The sequence below is a fragment of the Silene latifolia genome, chromosome 10 (assembly GCF_048544455.1).
Source record: "Silene latifolia isolate original U9 population chromosome 10, ASM4854445v1, whole genome shotgun sequence".
NCBI classification, from domain to species: Eukaryota; Viridiplantae; Streptophyta; class Magnoliopsida; order Caryophyllales; family Caryophyllaceae; genus Silene; species Silene latifolia.
The window spans coordinates 99,049,771-99,076,088 of record NC_133535.1 but is presented as its reverse complement, the minus strand read 5'-3'; the positions used below and the strand labels follow the sequence as shown (position 1 = coordinate 99,076,088).

Here is a 26,318-nt window from a genome sequence, read left to right as displayed (position 1 = left end):
CAATTTATATTTGTGAGTGAGAATTTGTATCTTATTGTAATTCAATTAAATAAGATTCATTTTAGTAATTAATATGTTATATTACTAAAATTGATTATTGTTTATGAAAAAAATTAAGATAAGAATGAATGGTTAATTATAATTACAAAATGTTTGTGAATTATATTAATTTGACCAATTTTATACACAAGTAATTATGTATTACTAGTAAATTTGTTATTTATAATTTAATTAATTATATAATGATTATTTAAGTGTTAAATATGCATTAAATTGATTAATAACATGTTACATGCTACATGTGACATATTGTGTGACAAATGACAAATGACAAAGTTAAAATGGAGGTCACATTAAGGGCATAAAACCGGTTGGGTTGGGTTTGTTTAGGGGATGATTTTAAGATGCTTTAAACATCATAATTATACCTAAAAAAACCTAAGCCTACATCTAGCCTTTTTTGTGAAGACAAAAACGGAATTGAGAAGAGCAATTTTGGCTCCCAATAAGAGCAAAACGACAGCCAAAATAGTAGATGAGTGAGGTTCTCATTTTTACTCCTCTCTCAACATTATTGTTTCTTATGTTTTTAAAAAGAGAAAAACTATCCTCTCTCTCTCTACAAAAACAACAACATAAATATGTTTATGCAAAAATTTTGTTCACAAAATCTAATATAAACTCTAGATTACTATTGTAGTAATATTACTAATATTAGATTTAATTTTAAGGTAAACTAATCTTATTATCTAGTTAATAATATTTGTAGTATTATGGGATTGTCTTGGGTTCAATTAAAAGGAGGCATTCTACATTTGAATGCATGAAGATTCTTGGAGGATCATCCATAATAGTAATAGCTCAAGATCTAGTTTTGGAAGGAGTCCAAAACTAGTGCCCTTAAATTCGTCCATATGATGTAAGAACATCAATTTCTTCTTCTCGTTTTGTTTAATTAATCATGCATGCAACTAGATCCATTAGTAAATAAATTATGGTTAATTTATAAATATATTAAATACGTTTAATAGGGGTTTATGAACCTAACAATTGGCATCAAAAGCTTTGGTGTTGCATGCATAATCGGTTTGGATTTTCCGAGTTATAAGTAACTTAATTAAAACTAATAATTGTGATTAATTAGATAAAGCCACAAAATTTTTTTCATGTAATATATTCTTGTTCTAAAATGTTTTTAGGTCATATTGATGATTTATGGATGATTATTGCTTATTTTAATGATTTTTAGTGAAATAATTACATTTTTTATGAGTAAAATGAACTTTTAGTTACTAAAGATAGTTAAATTTTACTAATGACCGTGATTTTTTAGTATGACCTCACATGAATATTTTATGTATTGTATTTAAAATTTCGTATTAATGTGATTAATATTTCATGATTTATGATTTTTATGTGATAAAAATGGTATAAATGGAGGTTAAATGACTAAAAATAGTTAAACTTTGAAACAAGTCATGAAATTTTAATATGATGTCACATGAACATTTTACAGATTGTATGTAAGATTTTAGATAAATCTAATTTACTATGCATGATTTATAATTTTAATGGTAAAAATGATATAAATAGTGACTATTTTTAGCAAAAATAGCTAAAATAAATTTTATGGCATGAAATTTTTCTATAATGTTTTATATATGATATGGACATCAATCTAAAGTTTCATGATTAATTTTGATTGATTTGGTATGTTTATTGATTTTTATGTGATAAAATCAATAAAAGGGCAACTTTATTAGCCATAAAAATTAATTCAAAATTTTGGTTGAAATTTTGCCATTTCCAGGTTCTGGAAATTATTTAAAAATGTTCAAAAATTTTATTTAGATTTTTTTTATAATTTTTATGTTTAATTTTGAATTAAATGGTAAAAGTTATGATTTATACGATTTATTAATGAATTAAATTATAAATATTTTGTGGGCAAATTTTATTGAGTTTTAGGAATCTTGGTAATATTCCAGTATATGCAAAAATGTGATTTCGAATTTCTTTCAAATTTTATGATTTATTGGGAATTATTTCATAATTGTTATGATTAAGAGAAGTTTAATAAGCAATAATAGAAAACCAAGTTGAATTATTGTCAAAAATTGAGTAAGGACTAATTTTTGAATCCTAATTGAGTTAGAGTAATTAACTTGAGCTTAAACTTGATTTAAGCATTGATTTGTGATTTTAATAAGTTATTTTCACGCGTTTTCATAAAACCAGATTATATACGATATAAGGTTTAAGTAGGGTGATTTGGCACATTAATTTGGCACATTAATTTGGCATGTTAGACACATATAATAATGCTGCATTTTTATTGATGAATGTCATAATTTTATTTATGTAATTTTGAGTTATGTAATTTTATCTTAGTATGGCCTTAGTTTTAATCGATATTACCCATAATGTAAGGGAATACCGGTTCAGTTGTAATTTTAATGTGATCTCTTATCACTTTTATTTTTACTAGTTTTTCATATTACAAATATATAATAGGAATAGCTATGTATTTTATTATTATTTGTAATTCCGGAGTTCCTTCAAGACGGTGCCAATCGGAAAGACGTTCCGATCAAGACGGAGTCCTTGGGAAGCGTGCTACTTGAAGTTCAAGGGACCAATGGAGTTGGTTTTCGAATTTGTAAATAGATTATTAGATTTTCTATTTTAGGAAGTAGGAAATTTATTTATTGCTTATGCATTTTTCATTATATGTTGCATGCACTGCCAAATCGTCATAAATAACACATGCATATCATATCGAGTCTTCGACCGTGTCAATTATAATTATCGATAATTCAACTTTTATCTCACTTTAAATTGATAGATAATAAATTGACAAGACCTTTACTTTAAAAGATTGAGACTTAGCCTTACCAAATACTAGGAGCCCATGAATCTCAATTTCATATAGGTATAATATGGTATTGAAATATTATACCGGGGTTCTTTCTTTGACGTTGGGTAAGTGGGGTAATAAATAGTTATTACACTTCGAAAATTTGGTTGATCTCAACGAAAATATTTTGCGACCGTAGCCGCAATAGGTTCGGGCCAAAGATGAACTTAATGTAATTTCACCGACCAAGAGTTCTAATTGTAGAATCGGTTAAGAGGGTTAACCCACCAAGTTATATTAGTAAAGGTGTAGAGGGCCCGTTGTCTCACATCCAAGTTAATATGAATTTTGGATCTCGGAATCATTTATATAATTGGGTGGAGGTCATTATATAAATGCTAGAACATGCTAAAATGTTTTAGATATAACGATGAATGTTTAATTTTCCCACTATTTCGTTGTTTTTTAATGTTGTTCTATTTCATTACTCCCATATGTGATATCATTCGATTGTAACACGAGTCTCCGCTAAACCACTAATACTAACGATAAAGAATCTATTTCCAAAAATTGAACCGTATCATAGATTGTGGACTAGCTCCATAGGAATCATTCCATTCCATAGAACTCCATAGGAGTTGTCCTATGTCATATAAAATTAGCATCTTAAAATTCCTAACATACCTATGTATGATTTCTTGTGAAGAAATATGACTAGAGGTAATAATTAGTCAAAACAATGTTTTGATTATATCTTCTTTGCATCCATGGTTAAAAGTCTTATTGTTCAACCTAAACATTTGTCATCAAGAACTTAAGTTGTTAAGAATATGACACTGTTAAATTGGTAAATTGATTTATTAGAAATTTTGATTGACCAAATACCACAATAGAGTTCATCCTTGTGAAGGATTAACTAGGAATTTATATGAAGATAAGTCTTCATCAAGTAGAAATTCTTGAAGTAAGTGGGAGCAATAAAAAGTAAGTACCTATCTTAATTGTTAAGGATAGAACTACACTCGAAAGAGAAGGTGTTAGACACTAAAATAGATACAAACCCCAATAGGTAAAGATCGAGGAAGTTGGTCGTGTGACTCCAACATATTCCTTCTTAAATATCTATAACATTGACATTGCATTATTACCAATCACCACGTCAAGAGTATTTGATACAAATTTGTGGTTTTTGGCATTATCGTGTGACGACTAACAAAAAAGTTTAGAAATTTGCATGAATGAAACTAGGGTAGTTGCCATTTCATCCATGAACATATGAATGTTGTAGTATACTCATTTTAGTTTTGTATTTAGAAATGTACCTCAATAATTGTTATGATGTACACTAACTCTAAATAAGAATATAATTCAAACTTTTGCATAAGAACAAAGGGGTTTCACTTTTATGCAATTAAAACAAGCATTGTGCCCTTACATACCATGATTAAGTTTATGGTGAGACCATGCAAATCATGGTAATCATATTCAAACTAGAAATAAATGTCATATTTACAAGACTCAAGTTGGTGACCCCAATCATTTCTCAATTCTCGATTGAAAATCGCATTTAGAAACTAGTTTTAACTAGTCTCCCAAACCATTTGATTGGGAATCTTTTGGTGTATGCGAATCTTGTATTCAAAGCAAGTAAATTCATGACCTTTTTAAGGAAAAAGGATTATGAATAGAGCAAGATATTCGCCCTATTTACACTTTGATGTGTATGGTCGAATATAATTTCAATCAGAGAAGGTTGTTACTTTTCATCTCTTTTACCAACGAATTAGGTTGATACTTGATATCCACTTAATGAAGTAAGAAGATAAATTCTTTGAATATGTTCAATGAATGTTTAAAAAGTGTCAAAACCTACAGATTATAAAACCAAAGTATTAGTACTTTGTTAAAAAGGGGAACAATAAAGTGATGACTTTTATCTGCACCAAAAAGAGTGTGATATCGTATCGCAAGTTCACTTTCATTATGATATGATTGAATCTTTACATTACAGTTGGAGGTAGTTTCTGTTATAAAATTGTCTAGCATTTAAATTTTCCACTAAAATAAAACATGATTAAAGCAATCATCTACTTTTCATATGAGATATGGTTAGGCATGAGACCTAAATTGTAGCTTGTTTCGATAGTAAACATGTGCTCTCTCTTCCTACATGATCATGAGAACGAAGGGTTTGTGGCTCGTGATGCTGTCTATTAAAAAAATGATGGGTATTTCTTAAAGACAGAGTGGGAGAAAATGTTCAAGAGCCACAAACTGAGAATAAGACATAGGAAGATGTTCCTTCTTAGTCAAAATCAGTAATTATTTCTTCGAAATTTAAAGTGGACAGGAGTCATGTTATCTTTGAAAGTAACAAGCCTGTAACTTATTAAGATGCTTTATCTAGTTTCAACTCCGCAAAAGTCCGAAATGAGCATAAACATGAAAATGTTTATTTAGCTTGGTTGGTTGGTGGCAAAGGGTTTTGCACGCAACAACAACGCCTCATTAAATTCGGACTTTATAGTTGGATTTTAAAATCATCTTGCACGAGTTTTGAAAATCGCAACTATCCTAAGGTAGGATGAAAACTTAAGAAGAGGTCTTAAGTAGAAGTTAAGGAGTTGAATTGTATGTTTTGATCATGTGATAAACATTTCTCGATTTGTCGAGTAATTTATACATGGAGTTTAGTGGGAGTAATGTGGTGTTACTAGTCTTATATGTAAGGGACATATTGATCATTGTGAATGATGGAAGACTTAGGAGAAGATAAATACATCTCTAAGGTATCCAGACCTAAAAGGATAGTTCTAAGAGGATATTAGCTCTAAATGAATATTCTTATATTGATAAGAATCTAGACATGTTCAAAGGTATTTTTTTTTTTTTTTTTTTTGGGAAAGGTAAGCTTCTCATTAAATAATTAAACCAAGCCCATTACATCATTGTTAAAAGATAAGCACTACACTTATCCTACTTCTTACAAATTATATCAATCCAATCCAACACTTTACTATTCTTGCTACCAAGTCTAATACTACTCAACCTTAGACGTACTTCATTATGAACCTGCCTGATTAAGTACTCGGTCGAAGCGAGTAATCATATCCACCCCGCATTTGTTCCCGCACCACCATATGTTCGTCATCGTCTTTGCCAAGATAACCGCTATCACTCGTTTCCTTGCCAAACTTCGTGATCTCCAATTCCTCCACCAGTCACAACATTTCTCTGCAGGTAACTGGAAAGGACACCAACTGTGAACCAAGTCCCTGCATTTCCTACTGTATTCACACCTAAAAAATAAGTGCTCATGGTCCTCCTCAACCAGTCCACACATAAAACAGAGATTACCAGTAATAATCTGCATCTTCATGAGCCTATCTTGTGTGAGTAGTCTCTCCTGAGCTATAAGCCACACACAAAATCTATGCCTGGGCACCATCCACTTCACTGTCATCAATGCTGCCCAGCTTACTTTCTCAATGTCAGGTCGAAGAAACTTGTATCCCTGCTTAATAGAATACTGCCCTGTCATTTGTCCCACATTACCATAAAAGAACTGATGAAAAATAGTCTTCACTTGACAAATTTTGCGCCAAGCCCAACTACTATTCATTGATGGTTCATACTCCATCCAAATGCCTCTTTTAATATAGATGGAATGCACCCATTTGACCCATAAATGGTCTGCTTTCTGCTCAATCCACCATACGTATTTCCCTAATGCTGCAATGTTCCAGTCATAAAGTTTCTTTATCCCAAGCCCTCCTTGATTACAAGGACGACAAATAGCATCCCAAGCCACCAGAGCAGGACCTTCCTGATGCTCAGTACCATGCCAGAGAAACCGTCTGCACACTGCTTCAATTTTGGCTATGACAGTTTTAGGAATGATAAAAATTCGTGCCCAATAAGAATGGAGAGAACTAAGGACTGATTGCACAAGAACCAGTCTACCAGAATAAGCCAACTTTCTAGCCCCTAGTCCCCTTATTCTCTCAACAACTTTCTCTACCAAGCAATGGCAGTCCAAGACTGACAGTCTCTTAGGAGACACATTGATCCCCAAGTACTTAAAAGGCACCTTATCAGGCTTCATACCAGTCTCAGACATGTTCAAAGGTATTGAACATGTATAAATTGAATCCACATGCTTCCGCTGCGGGATTAATTCATTACGCTAAGATGTATCACCATTCTTAAATTTCTTATACTTGGAGTATGACGAAAAGTTACAAATCGAATCTTTGAGAGAAGTCTCTATATAGTAGGCCACGTAGTTCATTAGTTAGTACTCAGGAAGTACTAAAGATATGAAGCTAAGTGATTAGTAATGATATGGATTTATGTGCAAGGAGTTACACGATAACCATATTCTAATCACACAAGGATGGCTATAAAACCATCTTGGCTATATTATTTAAGGAGGAAATCTGCTAGAAACGTCGTAGGCAGTTGAACAATGAGATATACACAACGAGAATTAAGTACACTTGCAATAATGAGATATGCAAGAAGGAGGGGATGATATTAGGATTCGGTTTAATGAATTGGAGGATCTATAGTAGTTCGTTCCAATAACCGAAAGTCCTATCCCTACACACTGTGAGGACAGTGGGAGTTATTCAAAGGCTAAGGAGCCTATCTCTAGATTGGATCTGGACACGTACTCAAAAGGTTTTTATAATATAGATTATACATAACAATGGGAAATAGTCTATTGTAAGGTTAGGAAGAGTGCAAAGTGTTGCTGAGACTTACTAACCAAAGGTCTTTTCATAGGCTTAACATGATAAGTCATGTCATTTTAATTGAGTTGAAATGTGCAATTATATACAAAATGGAATATGGATTATAGATTATGTAGTAATTGATATTGTATCAATTTTACATATGTGATAATGCATTCATCGTTTGAGTTTTATTAAAAACTCTTTTATTGCTTTGTTATATCCAAATAGGTTGTATGGATAACGTTGAACCCTAAATCATTTTAGATAAATGCTAAAACAAAACAGAAGAGTGCCAGGCAGCCCCATTAGGGCGCGAGCCTATTGGCGAGGGAAAGGGCTCTGCTAAGGTTTTAAAATATGAAAACAGACGGCCTCTTGGGGTGCGAGTCAGATGACGACCAAAGGGGCGTCTCCTGGTTGTTAAAAAGGTTATTTAAAACCGTTTTTTGTGATTAATGATTTGCAAGTATGATTTGCATGACTCGGAATAATTACTATTATGTTAGTAATATTGGTTGTCGGATTTGCAAGTTTGAAAAGCATAGTAAAATGTGTAAAAGGAAAAATGTTTGATTTGAACTAATTATGTTAAGTTCAATTATTTGTAATTAGTGAAGTTTGTCATCGCACTCGGATAAAACCGACATGGTATAAAGAACCAAGGATGATTATAAATTATGACTAATATGTTTACAAGTGTAAGTAAATGAGAAAAATGGTAAATAAAAGAAAAGGGTGTTATAATACCCTTTAAAATGTAATTAACCAAATAATATCACCGAGTCACGGATAAAACCGTCATGGTACAAGGAACCAAGGGTGATTATGATTTATGGTTAAAAAGTTCATCATAAATATGATTTGAAACATTTGAAATGGTAAAAACCGATTGCAAATAAGAAATGAACTAAAGATGAAAGAGGAGAACAAACATGGCTGGATTAAGGACTGAGAGGGCATTAAGGCGCGAGCCATGCTGCTATACAAGCAGCCCCTGTCTCGGGCCAAAATTCGGTTTTGGCTCGTCTAACCTATATTTGAATCGTGTTATGCATTGGTCATGCTTATAAAGTTATGAAAACAGTAACGATATGAAATAAATGAGTTGTTTACACCCTCAAACTTACGTGTCTGGATGTTTGCGACGTAGACGACTTCAGAGACGGTTTTCTCGTAGCGACTACTCACGATCAAAGAAGTTTAAAAGAGTGTCTTAAAAAAAGGATTTTGTTTTGAAAATATGTTGAAAATATGTTAATTAAAACATGTTGATTGATGAATTGAGTTGGTCAAATGGGTCGGTCGAATGCACGGCGACGGTACCAAACAAAATGTGTAAGGCTTATGTTTTCGATTGGTAGGTCGAAAACACGTGTCGGTTTTGTGACTTAGGAAGTCGAGTCTAGAAGTTTGAGGGAGATGTGTGGGGGGGCGGACGCTCGCGTGAATATTGTGGTGTGTAAAGGTTTGTATTTATAGAGAAATATGGGGTGGTAGGTCGGTTGAGTTTGCTTAGAGGCTAAGCAGACAGCTCCTTTAGGCGCGAGGCACCTAGTAATCCAAATGGGTGTACTGTCCTTTTCGCAAATTTGGATTTTCCATTTCTTCTAACCAATATTTTGTTGGTTGTGATTTGTGGTCTTGTATGATTGCTTAGCCGTGTAAGCTTACTCTTGGGTGTTATCTGAGAGAAACTCCCCTGTGATGGTCTCTGAAACCCCTGCCCATAGCACTGGTGCACTCATGTCTCTTGTGGCCTACCCCGCCATAGTAAAAGCAAGATATACCCCAACTGCTACTACCATCACCTCGGCCACGCCCATAGGAATATCCACCACTGAACCCCGATCCCGATGAATTAGCCCTCGCTTGGTTATGGTTGCCCCTCTTGTAACTGGACTGACCACCACCCTCACTCTCCGCTTTTCTCTTCTAACGACCCCTCTCCCTATTCTCCTTGGTAATCTCGACTAATCTCTCAGCTCTCCCGGCACGCTCATACACTTCCTTAACATCAGTAAGGACTCACACAGGTAACTTCTCCATAATCTTATAGGTCATACCCTTCTCAAACCTCAAAGCTAGGTTCTCCTGGTTTAACCCCATATCCTCATCATATCTGGACTTCTAATTAAACTTTTGATACTACTCAGCCACTGTCATATCCGGAGTCATTTGGAAATCATCAAACTCCTCTCTCAACTTACTACAGACATGCCCCAGCACAAACTCTCGACGCATAGCTCTCTTGATCTCAAGGTAAAGCTGACTTCCCTTGCCTCTCATATAGGTCTAAGGCACTCTCGCTAACCTTATCCCACCATTCTTCTGCCGCATCTCTCAAATAGAACGCAGCTTGTTCCACTCTAAAATCCTCAGGGCAATGAACCACATTCAGAATATTCTCCATCTCTCTATGCCAATTGTCGAGCGAAATTGGCGCTCCAGTACCCATGTATTCCTTTGGGTTGAAACGGGCTATGGTAGTACTCATCTTAGCGAAATATACCCCAGCCTCTTTATCCTTCCCAAACATTTTCAAGGACTCAGTAAGCTCCTCTTGATGCTCAAGCATCTTGGCTACCTCATGAATACTCATCATCTCGGCCCTAGCATACAATGCGGATCTGTTCGGCGGCATATTTGAGCTATATAAGAGAAGAGGTAGACATAAACACACATCTCATAACTTAAACACATAAACGACATGTGCATAACTTACTCGACCGAGGTCTCAATCCACTCGATCGAGTTAGCCACTTACTCGATCGAGTCCCTCAACTCCAGAACCTGACCAGAAAGCATCAAAAACCTCACTCGATCGAGCTCCTGACATACTCGATCGAGTTGCCCACGCTCGATCGAGTCCCCCATCCTACCGGATCGAGTGCCCAAAAACAGCAGCAATTGCTCATAAACGACATACACCCCACTCGATCGAGTCCATCACCTACTCGATGAGTGCCCCCCACTTGATCGAGTCATGATGACTCGTAAGCTACCCGCATGCTCAACTATACTACTTTCCACAACAGCTATATATATATATATATATATATATACATATATATATATATATATATACATATATATATATATATATACATATATATATATATATATATATATATATATATATATATATATATATATATATATATATATATATATATATATATATACAACAACATAACTTCCTATTCACATGTTTCTAATAAGCCACATTAGAAATCAATTATCACGCAATCTTCACTTTTCATACGAACATATAATCATGCTACTTACTCACTTTTCGCCACCTGTAGATACCCAGTATCTGCACCTTCCAAAAACCACCCGATGATGATCGGACTATAACGTGTTGATATGCGTGCGTGGATTGGCTATACATGAGACGTTTTAATGCACTACTCGGATATGAAAAATGATTTCAAAAATGGTTTTCTAACTTCATTTGCATTAAAATAACACTATTTAGAGTTAAACCCGTCTTCGGACCCAAAACCGACTCAGAAACCCGCAACTCGAGTCAACCTGAGTCAACCCGAGTCAACCCAAATCTCGAATGTCAAAAATAATGCCATGAATGTCTTTATCATGTCATTTCCATTAAAATGACCCTATTAAGAGTCTAAACCGACACCGGGCCAAAAACCGACTCGAAATTCAAATCCCGACTCACATGGGTCAAACCCGAGTCAAGAACACAAAATACAATATCAATATGAAACAGAAGAGTTTGACGTCTACCATAAATGGAATAACAATCACAAAATACAAGCAGAAGTGAACTGGATTAACATAGTATTGGCCCCTAGTTGCTTATATGAGGTGACGTCTCGAAGTGACTAGAGTGTGATGCGATTGATGGCAAGCTCAAGTGCCATAGAGTCATATGGGATGACTAGTCGATCACATAGGCAGACTGTATGGGACACTCTGTTGAGAAGTGACCGCTTATAGAGTTCTGGTAATTTTTATAAAGCCTGGTCGTGGCGAGAGCTACTATAGTATTCTTTTGAGTCGATTCTTTGACTAAAGACTATTCGCCCAAGGCGACACAGTTTCTGATTGACTTTGATTTTTGCCCCAAGCCATTCTGTCAAAAGGGGTGAGTGTGCATCTTTTGGGTCATGATGAACTGTGGGTGCACGAAGGGAATAGTGCGAGAGCAATTGTCCATCCCCTTGTCAGGGTTATCTAAAATCTCAGGGCCACTCGAGGAGTAGAGAACTGAAAATGCGTGGCCACGCTCGGAAGGTATCCACGGTAGATAATTCCGGTCAGACAGTTACTCTCCAAATCGAGGAAACCACTCAAGATATGATCAAATGCAAGTACGACCTGCAAGACACCTTGCATTGAGTGCGAGATGATGTAATAGGACAAGAGAATTGGTGACGCACATTTGTCTCGGACAAGTGGGACATTGTTGGAGTAAGTGTCCTCAACAATAGTGCGATCACATGATTAAACCTAATAATCAAATCTCATAATAAGAATACGTAAGGGATGATTAAATTATATAGTCAACTGATTAACATTAATCGGTAATGATTGGCTAAATAGAGTTTGACATTACTGTCGTTTGACGGTGGTGATCAGTTGATCCCTTAAGGTCACACCTATAGAACAATTCCCTTAATAGATGAGTTAATTAATTGTATAATGATACAAGTTAATTAATTCCTTAAAAATTGAACAATTTATGTTTGTGAGTGAGAATTTGTATCTTATTATAATTCGATTAAATAAGATTCATTTTAGTAATTAATATGTTATATTACTAAAATTGATTATTGTTTATGAAACAATTAAGATAAGAATGAATGGTTAATTATAATTACAAAATGTTGTGAATTACATTAACTTGACCAATTTTATACACAAGTAATTATGTATTACTAGTAAATTTGTTATTTGTAATTTAATGATATTTAAGTGTTAAATATGCATTAAATTTATTAATAACATGTTACATGCTACATGTGACATATTGTGTGACAAATGACAAATGACAAAGTTAAAATGGAGGTCACATTAAGGGCATAAAACCGGTTGGGTTGGGTTTGTTTAGGGGATGATTTTAAGATGCTTTAAACATCATAATTATACCTAAAAAAATCTAAGCCTACATCTAGCCTTTTTTGTGAAGACAAAAAGGGAATTGAGAAGAGCAATTTTGGCTCCCAATAAGAGCAAAACGGCAGCCAAGATAGGAGATTAGTGAGGTTCTCATTTTTACTCCTTTCTCAACATTATTGATTCTTATGTTTTTGAAAAGAGAAAAACTATCCTCTCTCTCTACAAAAACAACAACATAAATATGTTTATGCAAAAATTTTGTTCACAAAATCTAATATAAACTCTAGATTACTATTGTAGTAATATTACTAATATTAGATTTAATTTTAAGGTAAACTAATCTTATTATCTAGTTAATAATATTTATAGTATTATGGAATTGTCTTGGATGCAACTAAAAGCAGACATTCTACATTTGAATGCATGAAGATTCTTGGAGGATCATCCATAATGGTAATAGCTCAAGATTTAGTTTTGGAAGGAGTCCAAAACTAGCACCCTTAAATTCGTCCATATGATGTAAGAACATCAATTTCTTCATCTCATTTTATTTAATTAATCATGCATGCAACTAGATCCACTAGTAAATAAATTATGGGTAATTTATAAATATATTAAATAAGTTTAATAGGGGTTTATGAACCTAACATGTTTTGCTATGAAACTACGATAGATGAAACGCCGTAAAAAAATCAAGGGGTCTAGGTTTATGAATCACTCCAATAGGAGTCCGGATAAGGAAATAACGTCTGTTTTACAATCCGAGCTCAATCACTCCAATAGGAGTCCGGGAGATTTTCTTAATCATGGAGTCGTGGGGTTCCTCCTGGGACTTGCAAGGCTCTAATCCTCTTTCAAGGGGCTTAATCATCATTTAAGCCCTTAGTTAACCTAATCCTTATACTACTCTATATACCCCTCTTGTATTTAGAGGAGATTAAGCTTCCTTAGTTTAGATTAAGCTTTCTTAGATTATATTAGGAGTAGATTAGAATAGATTAATCTCAATCATTCCACAAAATTTCACTTTAATTGATGCGTGCTATTTATATAGACTCGTTGTCTTATTTTGCACGAATTTTTATACGATTACCATGGTTTTAGGCTACGAAATGCCCCGAATAGTCTACTTTGGTTTGTTTGGCTTTAATTGCAGGAATGGACCCGGAAGGAGCAAAACTTAGCTTGGAATTGTCCCTATAGCTTGCATTTAGGAGATGGATGGAATTGGAGCGAGAAAACTTCTGCCTTGGGATGCGTGAAGTCATCTTCGAAGCAAATCACCGTCCTATGAGCTGACTCAATGGTAGCTAACTCGATCAAGAGCTTTGCTGGCTTAATTGCTCGATCGAGTCCTTTTTTATACTGAAGTTTGCTCGATCAAACTCCTCCTATGTTCGATCGAGAGGAGGAATTATGGTGTTCCTCGATCGAGTGGGTTCTACACTAGATCGAGAGGATTTTTGTTGGGCTTAATCGATCGAGTAGATTCTATATGCTCGATTGAACACTCTGTGATCTGACGCAAGATTTTATTGCGTAAACTTATTTACTTATTATATTAGTTATCTTGTTTTTTTTTTTGATAATGAGGGGGTTTAATCCCCCCGGGCCCATGCATTCTCGCATCACCACATGGACCATGTAAGCCACCCCTTCGGGGCTGCAATGGCCAAGTGATCATCGCCCCAGCTGGTAGTCGAACCCGGGACCTCTCAACTGTTGGAGTATGTGTCCTCGACAATAATGCGATCACATGTTTAAATCTCATATTAAGAATACATAAGGGATTGTAAAATTTTATTGTCAACTGATCCACATTAATCGGTAATGATTGGCTGACTAGAGTTTGACATTATTGTCGTGTGACGGTGGTGATCAGTTGATCCCTTAAGGTCATACCTCTAGGGAAACGTTCTTAATAGATAATTAATTAATTGTATGACGATACAAGTTAATTAATTGCTTAAATTTGAACAAATGATTTTGTGAGTAATAATACGTATCTTATTGTAATTCGATTAAATAAGATTCGTACTAAGTAATTAAATTGTTTTATTACTTCAGATTTATTTATTGTTTATGAAACAATTATAATAAAGAATGAATTGTTTATTATAAATACAAGTAGTTGTGATTTATAATTCTATAACCCATTTTAAGAAATTGTAATTGTGAATTACTAGTTAATTTTTGTATATGATTTATTTCATTTATATAATGATTTTTAATTTGTTAAAAATGCATTATTTAAATGACATGTCTAGTAACATATCCAATTTGTCACACAATACAAATTAACACATTGACAAACTTAAAATGGACCCTTATAATGTTAAGGGTGCCGTGTAAATGAAGGGGAGAGGGTTGTTTTGTGCTTTAGTTATTTTAATTAGTGGGTAACATGATGATTACCTACTAATCATAGGTATGCATATGTACACTCTTGAGAAGAGAAAAATTCAAAGGTATTGGGCACTCCACCCATGCCAAAACCGGTGCACTCCCCCCTTATACACTGAAGTAGTGTATTTCCTACCACTCTCTAATTCATTCTTATTATTCATTATCTAGAGAACAAGATTTTTCTCTCTATTTTTGTTGTAAAAATTTTTTAAGAAGAAAACTCACAAAATCATAATATTATTATTACTAGTTGTAGTAACTAAAATAATATTAAGTCTTATTTTAAGGACACAAATATTAATTTCTAGTAACTAAATTAATATTTGTATTAAGAAAGATTTCCTTGGTAAAAATCCTTAAGGTGTAGATCTTGCTACTAGATCTAAGTTTTGGGGGCATTTGGATTATTCTTAAGAAGACTAACTTCGTAGGAGACCAATTTAGTATAAACCAATTTCGGCCTTCCTTGTAAGAATGTCTAAATTTCTTCTCTTTTATTTAAATTGTTATGCATGCATAAGTTCCTTTTAGTTTATGACTAAACTAATTAACACTTAGTTATTAGATGAGTCTAATAAGAGATTAATGAATCCTGCAATTGGTATCATAGCAAGAGTTGTTGCATGCATAATCGATTTTATTTTTTCGAGTTAATAAGTTAACATATAAAACTAAAAATTTGTGATTTATGAAGATAAATGCCACGGAAATTTTGCATGTTAAACATTCTGGTCCTAAATGGATTATAGGTCATTTTGGTGATTTATGGTGATTTATTGCTCTTTAAAATGATTATTAGTATTTTTATTACATAGTATAACAATTAGAGTGGTCAGAATAACAACAACGGTGGGGCTAACCGCAATGGCGGTAATTCATATCAGAAACCGGAAATAAACAACAACCAGGGGTCGGTTGCCAAGCCGTCTACTTCTGCTAGTACTGTCCATGGAGGTGGACAGAAGACCAGCGACAAGCTATTCATGATGGACAAGAAAGCTGCTGAGGATGATGCTCACGTAATCACAAGTACTTTTCTTGTTAATGGTGTCTTTACCTTTGTTTTGTTTGATTCGGGAGCGTCACATTCTTTTGTATCGTCGATTCATCTATGCTTTTGGGTTTGAGAGAGTTCGAGTCTGTAAAAAGATGAAGTTTTTATACCATCGGGTGAGTCTGTATCTTGTGGGAGGTTGTATAAGGGTTTGTCTATGATAGTTTGGTAGATTGACCTACCGGTGAATTTGTTAGAGTTTCCTATGGATGGTTTTGGGATGGTAGTTGGCATGGATTGGTTGGGTAAATATAAATCTAGGATAGACTGTCACCAAAAGAGAGTTTCTTTGAGGGGTCCTAAGGGAGTTAGTGTGTCTTATCGTGGGTTTGTTGTCAAACCCAAAGTCAAAGTTAATGCAGCAGTGACATTGAAGTCTTATTTGAGGAAGGGGTGTCCTTTGATCCTATGCCATGTTAGAGACCATAGTATAGTGAGTTCGACAGATGATCAGATACCAGTGGTGGGAGAGTTTCCAGATGTTTTCCCGGAGGAGATACCACATTTACCACCAAAGAGGGAGATAGATTTCAGTGTGGAGCTGAAACCAGGGATGGGACCAATCTCTAAGGCCCCGTACCGCATGGGTCCTATGTAGTTGGAGGAGCTGAAGAAGCAGCTGGATGTTTTGATTGATAAGGGATAAATTAGAACTAGTGTATCACCGTGGGGAGCACCAGTTCTGTTTGTGAAAAAGAAAGATGAGAGTTTAAGGTTGTGTATCGACTACAGAGAGCTGAACAGGGTTACAGTAAAGAATAAGTATCCTTTGTTAAGGATAGATGATCTGTTTGACCAGTTTAATGGGGCAGCAGTCTTTTCCAAGATAGACTTGAGGTCGGGTTACCATCAGGTGAAGATTCGAGATGAAGATATACCAACGACAACTTTTACATCGAGGTATGGTCACTATGAGTATGTGGTGATGCCGTTTGGGTTATCTATTGCACCTGCAGTGTTTATGGATTTGATGAATCGGGTCTTCAGTCTGTTTTTTAATCGGTTTGTGGTAGTTTTCATATATGATATCTTAGTCTATTCCAAGACTAAGGAGGAGCATGAGGAGCACTTGAGCTTAGTGTTGCAGACTTTGCGTGACAATCAGTTATATGCAAAGTTATCTAAGTGTGAGTTATGGCTCGAGGAGGTTGCCTTTCTGGGGCATGTGATTTCCAAGAAGGGTGTAGCTGTGGATCTGGCAAAGATTGAGGCAGTCACTCGGTGGTAAGCACCGAAGAACGTGGCAAAGATCAGGAGTTTCTAGGGTTTGGCAGAGCACTACCGTCGGTTCATGCATGACTTTTCTAAGATAGCCAGACCTATGACAGCGTTGATAAGGAAAAAGAACAGGTTTCGTTGGGATGAAAGTTATGAAACGTCGTTCCAAACATTAAAGGAGCGTTTGACCACAGCTCTAGTCGTAGCATTACCTGAAGGGTGTGAGAACTTTGAGGTATATACAGATGATTCGAAGAATGGTTTGGGATGTGTGTTGATGCAGAATGGGAAAGTAATTGCTTATGCTTCTAGGCAATTGAAGCCTTATGAGGAGAACTATCCGACATGATTTAGAGTTGGGTGCAGTTATGTTTTCTCTCAAGATTTTGAGGCATTATCTTTATGGGGCGATCTTTAAGGTGTTTTCAGATCACAAGAGTCTCAAGTACATCTTCACCCAAAAGGAGCTGAACATGAGATAGAGGAGGTGGATGGAACTGATAGGGGATTATGACATGTATATTATATACCATGAAGGAAAGGCAAACGTGGTTGCAGATGCGCTGAGCAGAAAGAGTGTGCATTCTTTATGCACAGCTATGTCTTTGATGAGGTTGAGAGATGAGGTGGGGAAGATGGGGATACATGTGTTACAGAAAGGGGATGATAGAGGTGACTTGACAGTGGGACCATATCTTTATGATGACATTCTTAGGAAACGAGCTTTGGATCCTAAGATTGAGGAGTGGAGAGCTGCAGTAGAGAAAGGGACAGTGTCTCGGTTCTCTATTCATACAGATGGCAGTGTGAGATTTGATGGCATATGGTGTGTTCCTAATGATGAGGAGTTGAAAAATATGATCATGACAGAGGCTCATTGTACACAATATTCGGTACATCCAGGCGGTGACAAGTTGTAAAAAGATTTGAAAAAGAGTTTCTGGTGGCCTGGGATGAAGAAGGAAATAGCTGAGTTTGTGGCTCGATGTTTAACATGTCAGAGGGTTAAGGGAGAGCAGCGACGACCACAAGGTAAGATTCAGTCTCTTGAGGTATCTGAGTGGAAATGGGAATCTATCTCTATGGATTTTATAGTGGGTTTACCGAGGAGCCAGCAGGGTAACAACATGATATGGGTCATAGTTGACTGTTTGACTAAGTCAGCTCATTTTGTTACGATGAAAAATACTTGGACCAAGATACAGTTAGCTTTGGCTTATAGGAAGCAAGTGGTTTGTTTGTATGGGGTGCCTAAGGATATAGTTTCTGCTAGAGATGCGCGATTCATATCATGGTTTTGGAGGGAGTTGTAGGATTTTATGGGAACTACTTTGAAGATGAGTACTGCGTTTCATCCTGCGACAGATGGGCAGACAATGAGGACTATCAAGACTTTGGAGGATATGTTGCAAGCTTGTGTGATGGAGTTTGGTGGTAGCTGGGAGGATAGGTTGGATCTTGTTGAGTTTTCTTATAATAACAGCTATCACACGACTATAGGGATGGCACTGTTTGAGGATTTGTATAGGAGGAGGTGTAGGAGTCTGATTTGCTGGGATGATAGAACTGAGGTCGTGGTCTTAGGACCACAGATGGTATAGGAGATGATAGAACAAGTTAAGCTAATCAGGCAATAGATGAAAGCGGCTCAGGATCGACAAAAGAGTTATGCAGACTTACACCGTCGTGACATAGAGTTTCAGGTTGGGGACAAGGTTCTTTTGAAAGTGTCTCCTATGCGTGGGGTTATGAGGTTTGGTAAGAAAGGGAAGCTGAGCCAGAAGTTTATCTAACCATATGAGATTTTAGATCGTGTGGGTGAGTTTGCTTACCGGTTAGCGTTACCAGCGGCTTTGGATAGGGTTCATAATGTGTTTCATGTGTCTCAGTTACGGAAGTATGTGAGCGATCCTTCACATGTGCTAGAGGTGGAGACCATAGAGTTGGAGGAGTCCTTGTCTTATCTTGAGGTGCCAAAACAGATTCTTGATCGCAAGGTTCGCAAAACTAGGAACGGGAAAACATTGTTGCTTAAGGTTCTATGGTCTAATAATGAGGTTGAGAAAGCCACTTGGGTGGCGGAAGAGGCTATGAGAGAGCGGTATCCGTCTCTTTTTGATCAGGTATGTGTGGTTACGGGGACGTAACCATGTTTCTTTTAGGGGGGTAGGAGGTGATCGCATAAGGTTTTGGTATAGTTTATGTTGGTTTTTGTAAAGTTAGTAGTTGCTTTAAGCCGATTTGAGTTTTAGTTGGGAGTTTTGTTTTGAGTTTTTAGTTGCGTTGTTGTGTCGTGGTTGAGTTATTATGTTTTATTTTGTGTATGGGTTGAACTTCGGGGACGAAGATCTTTTTAAGGAGGGAAGACTGTAATACTACGCTTTTCTATGTCTATGGGGACTCTATCGAGTGGGGCTTACTCTGTCGAGTAAGTATGTTTTTATACGAAACAGTAGGCTGCCTGATGGGTACTCGATCGAGTATGTGTGACACTCGATCAAGTAAGGGACACTTGATCGAGTAAGTCACTTACTCGATCGAGTAAGTTGGTTTTACGGGTTATTTTAGCCCGGTTTTGTTAATAACGCGTGATTAGTATTTAAGGGTTTCCGTCATCTTTCTTAATCACTTTCACTTTTCTAAAAACCTTTCAAAGAGAGAAAAGAGTATGTTGCTTTATTCTTCGCGTTGTTATCAAATCCCAATGGCTAAGGTTATCGGATCATAGTGTTCTTTACACCGTTGAGTTCGCCTCGTCAAGGGTAAGATCCTTGTATAGTTTTTATATTGTTTCGTTGATTTTGGTTAAAACCTTAATTGGGTAGATTGGGGGTTTTGGGAGTATTATGTTGATTAGATGGTAATTGTATGAATATGTGATTATAGGAGGAGATTTCGTAGAGGAGCATTTTTTATTAGCTGCTTGTGACGGTCTTGTGGTTGCTTATTCCAGGTAGGGTTTCCCTACTCGGTTATTGATTACATAGTGTTGTTGATGGTTGTTTATCGTTGTTGATTCATATCGTACTAGAATTGGTAATTGGAAATTGTTGTTGTATAATGTGGTTGGTTGCGATTGTTTGTCTGTGGTTCTCGAGGTGCGTCCTCGGTTGAGTGGAGTCACTTGTGGGAGTGGCTCCACGCCCTTGATTTTCCCTTTGTGGAACCCACCACAGAGGGAATGTGCACATTAAGGAACATGGGTTATCGCTCGGATGAGATGAGCGGGGCTTAGGTGGGAATGGCTACGGTCCCCCACTAGCGGTGTGGAATACTTGTTGCGATGGGTATTCTGGCAGGACTACACACTTTAGTATGTAATCAGGTGTGTGGAGCTGTGATGAAGATTGGGTGATTTGTGTATTGTATCTGTTGTATTGTTTTTGTGTAATCAGTAACTAAAACCGTTTAAATGTTTTGAAAAGTGTGGTGATCCATTCGGGGATGGTGACTGGTTATTGAGCAGGTATGAGGTGAACGCGCATGGGATAGCTGGGTTCAGTCACCACGAGATGTCTAGAAGTCTTCCGCTGTGTCTTAAACATTTTTTTACTTTATTTGATTTAGCATTTTGGAACAATTGTATTTCCTTTTGACAGTTTTGGTTTGGACATGTATCGCTTTAAATTCATTTATTAAAGTACGTTTCGTTATTGTCTATTTAATATACATTGCCTCGGGTAACCGAGATGGTAGCATTCCCATGCCTTAAGTGGTCCTGGTAAGACACTTGGAGTATGGGGGTGTTACACATAGTTGTAGGCATGGAGTGGGGAAAAGATGTGGGAGCTTGATTGACGAGAGCACGATGCGAGGGAGGTAACGGAGGTGCCTCCCGCTGCTCGGTAGCATCATCAAGGTCAAAAGTAAGGCTACTAGGGATGGTATATATTTGGACCTCGAGGCGGGGTGATCCCGCTCTCTCTAAAGGGGAAGTCGGAGGTAGGTCCTCACCGGCGGGGAGCGTCATATACCACTCATCATAAACCCTCCAAGAGTAGGTGTCCTCCTCCTCTCCATCTACCACCCAAGACTTAGCTCTCAACCAATGAAGATCGAAATAAACCACTTTCTTGGACATGGGTGCATCCACAGCCCTCGGTTCGTAAGCTAACAAGTTCTTGGCCAACCGAGTTACCAAGGCCCCATAATCTAAGGAGCATTGGTCCGACTCGGCCATCCTCCCAAAGGCAAGACACACCAGAACACGGCATTGAAGTGGAAGCGGCTCTCATGGCGTGGGTTAAGGTAGGAGTTCAAGATCAACACCTCCGTGGAGTTGAGCTTGCTCGGGTCCTTCCTCCCATAGAGGAGGTTGGTCAAGGAGCGCAAGAAAATTTTTAGGACGGGGTGCTCAATGTCATTAGTCTTCATATTACTTACACTTACATTTTCCTTGCTTGTATAAAAATGTTAATACTTTGAAGCTTTCATGTCTTTCTCAACCTTGTCATGGTGACCCACAACTCGCTTACCAACCCCTAGATGGTCGGCAAAAGCATCACTACCTAGGTTAAAAGGAGTATTCTTGGGCCTGAAACTCACATTATGGGCCTCCTTGTCATAGGTGAAGGAGCTCAAAAACTCAAGGGTGAGATTGTGGTAACTTATATCCTCCAAGTTGTAAAAACCCTCCAATCCAAGAACCGTGAAAATGTTATGCACCTCCTTCTCTATCCCTAGGGTCTCCAAGGTACTTACCGACATGCACTTGGTCGAGGCCATCCTCCTAGTGGCTAGGACCTCAAACTTGTCTCGGTGCTCCTCACTCCCAAAAGCTATAGACGGGTCCGGGAGGGTGATAGCGAGTGATGCCTCTTTATGATGTTGGCGAGCATTCCTTCCACGACCGGTTCTAGAGTCCTTGTCATGTTACAAGAGAATCACACACAAGATATGGAACAGGAAACGTAAGAATTGGAAGCACATGTTGGATGTGAATGAGGATTTTCTCAATTTTTCAAATTGATGAACATCAAATGAGAGGAATCTCCAAGATAGTTTCTTTGATTTTAAACAATTTTCAAATTTTCACATGTTACACATTCGTTTCCGGAAATTAAAGACTCTTGTGATATAATATGGTTTTAAAACATGACTTTAATTACATGTATTATTCTTATTCATCATCCAACTTGTCAAATCTCGACTCAACCATGACACATTACACTAGTTCCTTATCATATTAGCCATTTACCAACACTTTAAAGTCTTACTTAAGAGGTTAAATGTTGATGTCATAAATTCAACTTATTAAACTTGATAAAACTTAGAATTAGTTGGGCAAAATTTTAAAAGAGGTTCGGGCAAGTGAAATGCTTCATTTTCATTTTAAAGTGCTTGAGTCAAACAATTTTTTAAGTGTATGGTTACTTCAAGCACCATTGTTTGGAGTTTTGGAGAAATTATGAGAAAGTGACTCAAGTAGTAAACAAGGAATTAAAATTTTGACATGGTTAGTGTCAGATTTAAATTGAGACAAAACTACCTTTAATCCCTTTTATAGAATAGTAATGACCATGAAATTCTCAACCTCACAACATAGAAAAATTTTCTTTAAGACATGAGAGACATTGTTCATGGAAAAATTTCACCCAAATTTTAAGACAAAAAATTGTTTTCATCTTGGGACCACATACCACACTATCAACCAAATAATGGTCTCATAAAGCAATTAAGCCAAGTTTTTACCCATGAAAAATCGAAAATTGGGCATGACTTGTCTAAAATTCGAAAATTTAAGACGAAGTTTTAAGACGAAATTTATACATATTAAACAAGATCCACTCATGACAACAAATGTTACGCCTTTGTTGTCCAATTAGACACCACAACCATCACCAAAATCCCATTATTAGCTCAAGAACACCATTTTCGAATTCAAAAATGGTGTAAGAAGCTTGCTAGTATCATGAATGAAGCAAAATAAACAACTAATTAATAAAACTCAAAGGATTTAAGAGTAGATCTAATAAAACTCAAATTGGGGAAAAAGATGGAAGAAGATGAATATGCTTACCTTGACTCATTAGTGGGATTAGATGAGAAAAATGGAGTAATATGATGAATTCTAGGAAAACTAGAGAAACAATGGAGATTTTTGGGGAATTTTGGCGAAGAAAGAGATGAAGATATGGAGATATATATGAAGGTAATAAAGAAGAATTAGGGGAAATAAGAGCTCTTAGCCGAGCGGTCCAGCCCGTGTGAACCCACTCGGTCGAGTGCCGAGTGTACTCGATCGAGTACGATTCCACTCGGTTGAGTGACGGGTTTTGCCATAATGTATACCCTCCTGGAACAGGGTCAACTTGGTCGAGTAAAGGGTCCACTCGGTCGAGTGCTTGCTTACTCGGTCGAGCTGGTACTCGCACACGGTCAAGTGATCCCGTTGAGTCTAAATTTCAATAGAACTCATTGATGGATTTCCTGCAAGACAATACAAGGTTCGGGAGTCCACCGTCTATTGGTGACCCGTCCTGACTTAGTTCATACGTTGTTCTACTCACCATCTATGGTACACTACCGTAACACTAGTGGCTACTCCATTTGAAAGATTCATATATCTCTTATTAGACTCCTCGAGTTACTAAGTGTTTATAAGTTTAGTCATTAAACTTAAAGGATCTTATGCATGCAAAACAATTACAAGAGTAAAGGAAAAACGGTTCTTTACATTGGATATTTCGGCAATATGGGCACTACTAAGGTCACCTACCTTAGCTAGTTCTTGAGCTTTCCTTATGGATGAACAAGATTCAAGTGTAGAATCTCTCCCCAAGGATTGTACCAAGGAAATCCTTCTTAATACAAATATTAATTTTATTACTAGAAATTAATATTTGTTCCTTAAAAATACTAATATTAAGTGATTACTACTTCTAGTAATATATGAATAATATTAGAGATTTATGTGAGTTTATTATTTTGTTCAACAACAAAAACTAGAGAGATTTATTTTTCTCAAGTTGTAAACTAATAAGAATGAATTAGTGTAAAGGAAAATACACTACTTGAGTGTATAAGGGGGGAGGCAACCGATTTTAGCATGGGTAGAGTGCCCAATGCTTTTGCTTGTTTCTCTTCACAAGAGTGTACGCTTAAAAGCCTATAATTAGTAGGCAATGATAATGATTCCGACTAATTAAAATAACAAAACACAAATTTTCCTTCCTCTCCCATTTTACACGGCACATATATTTAATATGGACCCATTTTAACTTTGTCAATTTGTTAATTTGTATTGTGTGACAAATTGGACATGTTCCTAGACATGTCATTTACATAATGCATGTTTATCAAATTAAAAATCATTATATAAATGAAATAAATCACATACAAAATTAAATAGTAATTCACAATTACAATTACTTAAAATGGGTCATATAATTATAAATCACAACTACTTGTATTTATAATAAACAATTCATTCTTATTTCAATTGTTTCATAAACAATAAATAAACCTTAAGTAATAAACAATTTAATTACTTAGTACGAATCTCATTTTATCGAATTACAATAAGATATGTATTATTTCTCACAAAATCATTTGTTCAATTTTAAGGAATTAATAAACTTGTATCGTCATACAATTAATTAATCAGTCAATTAAGAATGTTTCCCTAGAGGTATGACCTTATGGGATCAACTGATCACCACTGTCACACGACAGTAATGTCAAACTCTAGTCATCCAATCATTACCGATTAATGTGGATCAGTTGACAATGAAATGTTACTTTCCCTTTAGTATTCTTAATATGAGATTTAAACATGTGATCGCATTATTGTCGAGGACACATACTCTAACAATCTCCCACTTGTCCGCGAGAAGTGTGCGTCATCAATTCTCTTGTCCTATTACTATCTCCCACTCAATGCAAGGTGTCTTGCAGGTCGTACTTGAATTTGATCATATCTAGAGCGGTTTCCTCGATCTGGAGAACAACTATATGACCAGGATTATCTACCATAGATACCTTCCGAGCGTGGCCACGTATTTCCAGTTCATTCCTCCTCGAGTGGCCTTGAGATATAAGATAACCCTGACTGGGATGGACAATTCCTATTGCACTTTTCCCTTCGATTAGCCACAGCTCATCATGACCCAAAACATGCCCATTAGACCCCAATTACGAAGGTCGCCGGACATAAATCAAAGTCACTCTGAAACTGTGCCATCTTAGGCGAACAATCATTAGTCAAAGAATCGACTCATAAGAATACCATAGTAGCTCTCGCCACGACCAGGCTATAAAAATTGCCAGAACTCTATTAGCGGTCATAAGCCCGACAGAGTGTCCCTTACAGTCTGCCTATGTGATCGACTAGTCATCCCTTATGACTCTATGGCATTTGAACTTGCCATCAATCGCATCACACTCTAGTTGCTTCGAGATGTCACCTCATATAAGTAACTAGGGACGAATACTATGTTAATCCAGTTCACTTTAATGGGGTTCAATATTGTCTCAACAATCCCATTTGGATATAACAAAGTACAAGACGAGTTAACGATAACTCAAACAATAAATGTGATTATCACACATAAGTTGTCAATACCATATTACTACTCTATGTCTTATAATCATAAGTGTACTCATGCACTTGTATAACGCAATAAAAGTTTAGCTTGTGAAAATACCAAGTGTTCAATTGTTCAAACTTTGTGAATTACGATTTCCTTCAGTTTCATGTTATCCCTTATAGCATGAATTTTACTAAGTACATGTCTAGACTTTATACTAGGCATCGGTTCTTTTGCTTAAAAGGAGCTCTTACAGTTATCACATAACTTGTGATGTGGGTTTCGGTGGACAACACTACTTATAGTTTTTAAGGTTCAACCACCCAATCACAACGTACTTAGGTTCATTTCGTAGAATTTTGCAATGGACGACAATAAAATACACTTTTCTAGTCTCTTACTCCTTATGTCAATATTTTGCCTAGGATTTT

At 36.2% G+C, this 26,318-nt stretch overlaps 1 protein-coding gene across 1 annotated transcript; it reads right to left on the bottom strand.

The window, feature by feature from the left end:
- Positions 1-5,921: 5,921 nt before the first annotated feature.
- LOC141607955 (uncharacterized) lies at positions 5,922-6,977 on the bottom strand. The gene has a single exon (XM_074427304.1). It carries the CDS (start codon positions 6,975-6,977, stop codon positions 5,922-5,924), a length of 1,056 nt encoding a protein of 351 aa, XP_074283405.1.
- Between the last annotated feature and the right edge of the window lie 19,341 nt (positions 6,978-26,318).

Bases quoted from the DNA above. Each gene is read 5' to 3' on its own strand.
- LOC141607955 (XM_074427304.1), bottom strand. From the start codon at position 6,977: ATGTCTGAGACTGGTATGAAGCCTGATAAGGTGCCTTTTAAGTACTTG.